Source organism: Silurus aristotelis (genome assembly GCF_946808225.1).
Source record: "Silurus aristotelis genome assembly, chromosome: 1".
NCBI classification, from domain to species: domain Eukaryota; kingdom Metazoa; phylum Chordata; class Actinopteri; order Siluriformes; family Siluridae; genus Silurus; species Silurus aristotelis.
Window position 1 is genome coordinate 41,673,920 of NC_139574.1, and position 7,599 is coordinate 41,681,518.

Sequence of the window (7,599 nt, forward strand, 5' to 3'; positions counted from 1 at the left end):
ATATTTTAAATGTTTGTTAAATGATGTAAACAATTATAAACTCAATCTGAACAGAGTGGGGATCCTGATTATGTTCCTCATCAAAAACCACTAAGAACGTGAACGTGATCTTCAGTCAATTTAGTGATCATCAGCACAGACCTCATAGTCCTCACCAGAGTCTGGATTCTTCTGAAAACACACACAAAAGCCCTACATCACCTCTAATCCTTTTCATCTAGTAGCAGCTCTACATTTAGCTGCAACTGCACTAATAATACATTACAAATGATACAAATGTACTATGATTTAAGTGAATCAATGCTTCAGTTCAGTGAGATTACAAGTTGGGTTTAAAGCTGTAGATTTTATAGGAGGGTGGATTTTATTTCTACATACTGTTCTTTCCTTCAAAAAAGGATTAAGGGGATGATTTGGGAAAAGGTAGAGGTTTATTCATGTTTACTCCAATAACATCAATTGGGAAGGGCAGATTTGATTCTACCCCTCTGACATCTACTCGGGGGTCTGCCCTGGAGAATTAGTGAAATGAAACGGTACGTGGCAGTGAGCTCCACATCCCTGTAGTGTTGGTGGATGGAGCTCACGTGACTCTAAAGCAGATGAAGCATCAGTGGAATTCATGATGGAGATGCTGAACCAGCTGGACGTAGACACTTTTTATATATTTATAGTGTTTTAAATGCCTTTATTATACAGTTACAGCAGTAGGAACTGTTATGAGAGCTGGTGCACAAATAGAGGAAACACCCACACATGCAGAATAAAATTAGAAAGAAGAATTACAAACTATTTGTATAAAATCTCTATGAAAGAAATGAAAATCATCAGGCTATAATACTGCACTGTATGTCACTGGCTAAAAAAGAGCTTTTGTAGTTTTAAAAATATTGATACATTAAAAGCTTTGATTTTATAAATATGTATGAATGAAGGTTTAAAAGTGTGATGTTGATTTGTTGCTGGTTTCAGGAAAATATTTATTAAAATGTTCTTCTTTCATGCATGTGTATCACAATCACTTGACAAGTTCCTCTTAAAGTTCTTATAAAATGTTTAATAATCACGATTCAAAACACTCGAAAACATTTACATTGTGGATTGTTTTTATTTATTTTCCTAAATAATATAATAATAAAAAAAGAAGTATATAAACATAAAAAATATAATAACGTGCAATATTAATATCATATTTAAAAAAATGATTATTATTATTATTATTATTATTATTATTATTATTATAAATATATCTTCTTGTTGTTCCTCTTTTTCTTTGTGCCAAAGAGCATCTTTGTTTCCTGAAAGAAAAATGCAGAGGAGGTTTAGTCTACTCATCATATATATATATATATACAGTGAGGAAAATAAGTATTTGAACACCCTGCTATTTTGCAGGTTCTCCCACTTAGAAATCATGGAGGGGTCTGAAATTGTCATCGTAGGTGCATGTCCACTGTGAGAGACATAATCTAAAAAAAATAAATCCAGAAATCACAATATATGATTTTTTTACTATTTATTTGTATGATACAGCTGCAAATAAGTATTTGAACCCCTGAGAAAGTCAATGTTAATATTTGGTACAGTAGCCTTTGTTTGCAATTACAGAAGTCAAACGTTTCCTGTAGTTTTTCACCAGGTTTGCACACACTGCAGGAGGGATTTTGGCCCACTCCTCCACACAGATCTTCTCTAGATCAGTCAGGTTTCTGGCCTGTCGCTGAGAAACACGGAGTTTGAGCTCTCTCCAAAGATTCTCTATTGGGTATAGGTCTGGAGACTGGCTAGGCCACGCCAGAACCTTGATATGCTTCTTACAGAGCCACTCCTTGGTTATCCTGGCTGTGTGCTTCGGGTCATTGTCATGTTGGAAGACCAAGCCTCGACCCATCTTCAATGCTCTAACTGAGGGAAGGAGGTTGTTCCCCAAAATCTTGCAATACATGGCCCCGGTCATCCTCTCCTTAATACAGTGCAGTCGTCCTGTCCCATGTGCAGAAAAACACCCCCAAAGCATGATGCTACCACCCCCATGCTTCACAGTAGGGATGGTGTTCTTGGGATGGTACTCATCATTCTTCTTCCTCCAAACACGTTTAGTGGAATTATGACCCAAAAGTTCTATTTTGGTCTCATCTGACCACATGACTTTTTCCCATGACTCCTCTGGATCATCCAAATGGTCATTGGCAAACTTAAGACGTGCCTGGACATGTGCTGGTTTAAGCAGGAGAACCTTCCGTGCCATGCAGGATTTCAAACCATGACGTCTTAGTGTATTACCAACAGTAATAGACTAAGACAGGTGTCTTTATGCAGCTAACGACCTCAAACAGGTGCATCTAATTTAGGATAATAAATGTAGTGGAGGTGGACATTTTAAAGGCAGACTAACAGGTCTTTAAGGGTCAGAATTCTAGCTGATAGACAGGTGTTCAAATACTTATTTGCAGCTGTATCATACAAATAAATAGTTTAAAAATCATATATTGTGATTTCCCCCCCATGATTTCTAAGTGGGAGAACTTGCAAAATAGCAGGGTGTTCAAATACTTATTTTCCTCACTGGATATATATATATATAATGTGTGTGTGTGTGTGTGTGTGTGTGTGTGTGTGTGTGTGTGTGTGTGTGTGTGTGTGTGTGTGTGTGTGAGGATACTCACCGACTTGACTCCTGCTTTTCCTGTTTTTAGGATCATGTTCATTTCATCCACCTGCACACAAACACACACTTATACACTTCTATCACACGTGTGTCACGTGCATATAAAGAGTGAATAGAGGAGTGATGTGTGTGATTATGAATAGATGTAAATGAGGAATTGGTGGGTGGGGTTTTGTTACCACATGACCAAAAGTTAATCATCATATTAATATAATATTATTTAACATAATAATACACTCATTACTACAACCACTTATTACAAATCATTCCTAAATATAATATTAGTGTGTGTGTGTGTGTGTGTGTGTGTGTGTGTGTGTGTGTGTGTGTGTGTGTGTGTGTTTGCTCACTTTTGTTTGCAGAAGATCAGGATCAGAAATCATCTTCATGATTTCAAAGTTGTTTTCACTCCCAATCAGCATCCATGAAATTTTATTCGCTTCAGCCGGGTGTATTTTCTCTACCAGAGGCAACAGGTGATCATCTGCAGAGCGAGAGAGAGAGAGAGAGAGAGAGAGAGAGAGAGAGAGAGAGAGGGAGAGAGAGAGAGAGAGGGAGAGAGAGAGAGAGAGAGAGAGAGAGAGAGAGAGAGAGTTACTGAAACTGCTTGTGTGTGTGTGTGTGTGTGTGTGTGTGTGTGTGTGTGTGTGTGTGTGTGTGTGTGTGTGTGTGTATGTGAGTGTAACACTTACGTGCCATCTGGATCTGCATTTCAAAATCTGCAGACTCCAACATGTAAATGGTTAAGCGCTTCTGAGGTGCTGCAGCCATGGATACATCCTGCACATCTGGAACATGAGGTGGAGCTGGACTCCGTTCTACAGCTGGAACATGAGGTGGAGTTGGACTCTGTTCTACAGCTGAAACATGAGGTGGAGCTGGACTCTGTTCTACAGCTGGAACATGAGATGGAGCTGGACTCTGTTTTACAGCTGGAACTTGAGGTAGAGCTGGTTTCTCATCCACAGTTGTGCGCTCTTCTACAGCAGAAACTGTGTTTACTGCTGGGGCATTCTCTTTATTTCGCTCTCCCTTCTGGCTTGGTGTGAAGGGAGTCATATTCTGAGTCTGTAACACAAAGACACACACAGCTGTAAACACTTCATTCCATTTTGTTTTATCAGATCATCATCACTGCTAGCAGGAGGCTCTTGAGGGAACCAGCTAGAGGAGGATCTTTAACCTTTTCAGCCAGTAACCCATTTAACTGCAATATTAAACTTCAGCATCAAATCATTTTAATGGGGACAGCATGGGGTGGTAGATGTTTAGGGTACAGTCTTCACCTGCACATTCTTCATCCTCTGCACGTTATGATGGACAGGGTTATCCTGGTGTTCTGGTCTCAGTAAGGTCTTCTGCTTGTTAATGAAGACCTGGGTGTGGTGGTTCCTCTCAGTCTCGCGCTCCTTACGAGACTTAAAGTGTTGGATGGAGCTGTAACACAACAAAGACACTGCTCTTAAACACTGCTGTTAGTCTTTATGCCGACACCAGAAAAATTACCCCCTGATGCTGACTGAAATCCCCTCATATGACCAAACCCACACTTTATGTTAATAGCTTACACTTTATGGCCGTTAAGAAGTTTGCCATTGAGTTTCTCTTTTGCCAAATTCGCCACCTCTGGAGACTCAAATTGGACGTATCCATATCCTTTTGTCCCCGTCTTGTAACGGACAACCTTCAGGAGAGACACGTCATGTCAACACACAATTCATATCAAACAGATCTAATACAGGACTTTAGTAGAAAACATGCTAATCATGCTATACAGATGTTATTCAGATCCAAACAGTTTAAAGCACAAACCCTGCATGACAGGATCTTCCCAAAGACTGAGAACAGGTCAAAAAGGGCCATGCTGTCAATCTTCTCCAGGTCCAAGTTCTTGATGAACAGGTTTCCGATGCCGCTTTTCCTCATGGTGGAATCCCTCTGAGACCACATGACTCTCATAGGGTTCCCCATAAGGAGCTCACAATTAAGTGTTGCCAACGCTCGCTCAGCTGAGGAAACAAAATTCATTACAGGTCATTCATTTCAGTAAAAAAGACTGGGGAAAGATGGGTGAGGAGAAAACACTCTCAAATTTTATTTAAGGCACAAAACCTGACCATATTCACATAATAAAGTAGTAAAATAATACAGAAATTACTCCTGGAGTATTAAGTAGACAATAAACTGGTGTAGATGCAGAAATAGTGTATCAGGGTTTAATGAGGATTTAATTACCATCGGCTCGCTGGTAAAAGTTGACGTAGGCGTAACTGAGTGAAACGCCGGTGTTCCAGTTCCTGCAGATCCGGATGGAGTGAACGTGGCCCACAGAGCTGAATTTCTCCATCAGCATGTTTTCTGTCACTTCATGGTGCAGATCACCAACATACAGTGCTGAAATACTCGAATTCATTTTTATCTAAAAAAAACAACAAACAAACAAACAAACTGTCAGTTATAAAGAAGAGAATAAACACCAAACCAAACCTACAGTCTTAAACAGAAAAACATCAGTATGAGTGAACTACAATCAGTTTCTACTCTGAAATGTTGAAAGATTGTAAAACATACGGGTTTAAAAGATCTTACATTTCTACATTTCTCAGTACAAAAATTAAGTTAACAAAAAGCACAAAACAGTCTAAAAAGCAGGACCGGATGCAGATGAAGGACCGGATGCAGATGAAGGACCGGATGCAGATGAAGGACCGGATGCAGATGAAGGACTGGATGCTGATGAAGGACTGGATGCAGATGAAGGACCGGATGCAGATGAAGGACCGGATGCAGATGAAGGACTGGATGCAGATGAAGGACTGGATGCAGATGAAGGACTAAATGCAGATGAAGGACTGATGAAGGACTGGATGCAGATGAAGGACTGGATGCAGATGAAGGACTGGATGCAGATGAAGGACTGGATGCAGATGAATCACTGGCTAAAGGAGATGGACTTTGACTACCAGGCTGTAAAGACACATATTGTATATTATGAACTTAAACATAATGATGATGATAATGACATATAAAGGGCTGTATAATGGTGGGGGTGGAGGTAGGGGGCGCTACAGCAGTAGGAGTGGAGTAAAGCAGGTGGAACACTTGCAGCAGGTGGAACACTTACGACCTGGTAAAAGAACAATAAAGAGTGTGGAACACAGGTTTTATTTACCTTTAAGTCCTGGTATTTTTTACAGATTTAAATAAGAAGAAACATCGCAGAATCTAACATTCACACATTAATATGTTTAATCCACAATCATCTCTGTACACTAGTGAGAGTCTGAGGGCAGAAGTGAAGTGAAGATCTATAAATATAACACACTTTAACACACTTGAGCAAAAACCAAAGTCTTTTACAATGATCTCAGTGCTTCCACTATTTGATCACTGGATGAGAAATGGGAATAGATAAAGCAGATATTGTTCTATATGATTAGGGATGTAAACTGTAGCAGCGGTGCGCGAGTGGAGGCGGAGCCGGACGGCACGAGCGGTAAGAAACACCTGCAGCTGATGAGACTAATCAGTGCTCTGTTTCAGTCTGGTGACACAAAAAAAAAAGAGGGACACCAAGCAGAGAGACGAGCGGAAGGTCGCTGAAGGGGAAATAAGCGCAGACGGGCGCCGGTGGAAGACGCGTCGGGCGCAAAGTGAACTCGTGTGGACGCAAAGAAAAGTTGTGCCGGTGCGTGAGGAAACTCTGGCGGGCGCTAAAGAGAGAAAGCGTGAGGGAGGGACCATCGGCGAACGTCAAAAAAGAAAAGGCGTCCAGAACCGTGAGTGTGTGGGTGAACCCTGGTGTGAGCACTGGAAAGGAAAACGCCAGGGTGAAAACGAAAGAAAATAAAGAAGCTCTGCTTGGTGAACTTTTGCCTGTCTGTCTTTCTTCCAGTGCAGTTTGTTACATAAACATCACTTTATTGAGATTTTGTAAATAAAAATAAATATTGCAACGATTATTTCTGCATCCCACAGCAGAGGACATTTAAAGCACATGAGTGTGGTCACAAATATAGTTGTGCAGGTCCACAGTGACGTGACATGAAAGAGATGATCACCTGAAAGTCTGAAATGAACACTTTAGGAGGGTGGAATCCACAAAGACGTTTCTGTGGTCCACCGGAACGTTTCGACTGGCCGTGGAACTGCACTGGACATTTCTTACTCTGTACAAATAAAGACCTTTAGGTTATGGTACCGGTGTTTAATTATGTTCTCATACACATTTTAACAGCACAAACCTTATAAAACAGATCGAACCATTTCTTCTGACGGAGAGCAGGTGTGTTTCCAGCTTCAGAGAATAACCCCAGTGCTGCCAAACCGCCGCAGACGAGACGTCCACTCATCGTCAACTACCCCCGCGGACGAGACGTCCACTCATCATCTACCGCCACAGACGAGACGTCCACTCATCATCCTCTACCACCACAGACAAGACGTCCACTCATCGTCCCCTACCGCCGCAGACGAGACGTCCACTCATCGTTCCTCTACCGCCGCAGACGAGACGTCCACTCATCGTTCCTCTACCGCCGCAGACGAGACGTCCACTCATCGTTCCTCTACCGCCGCAGACGAGACGTCCACTCATCGTTCCTCTACCGCCGCAGACGAGACGTCCACTCATCGTCCTCTACCGCCGCAGACGAGACGTCCACTCATCGTTCCTCTACCGCCGCAGTCGAGACGTCCACTCATCGTCCTCTACCGCCGCAGTCGAGACGTCCACTCATCGTCCTCTACCGCCGCAGTCGAGACGTCCACTCATCGTCCTCTACTGCACTGATGAGCTCACGAAAAAACACATTAATGTAAATGTAATGCACGTATGAGAATTTTGTTTTTAAGATACATGAATCTGTTGTTGTTTATGTCGTTAATGTAACATATAATAAGAGATAGTAGCTTGAAAAGTGATGCAATGT

At 41.6% G+C, this 7,599-nt stretch overlaps 1 protein-coding gene across 1 annotated transcript; it reads right to left on the reverse strand.

Moving 5' to 3' along the window:
- Positions 1–717: 717 nt before the first annotated feature.
- On the reverse strand, positions 718–5,092 carry LOC310731619 (polyadenylate-binding protein 1-like 2; the record flags this gene model as incomplete). The annotated part of the gene is made up of 7 exons (XM_083551272.1): positions 4,904–5,092; positions 4,481–4,677; positions 4,237–4,352; positions 3,946–4,105; positions 3,599–3,736; positions 2,667–2,717; positions 718–726 (listed from the first exon to the last, which is right to left on the reverse strand). The coding sequence occupies exons 1-7, from the start codon at positions 5,079–5,081 to the stop codon at positions 718–720; spliced, it is 849 nt and encodes a 282-aa protein (XP_083407398.1). The 5' UTR covers positions 5,082–5,092.
- Between the last annotated feature and the right edge of the window lie 2,507 nt (positions 5,093–7,599).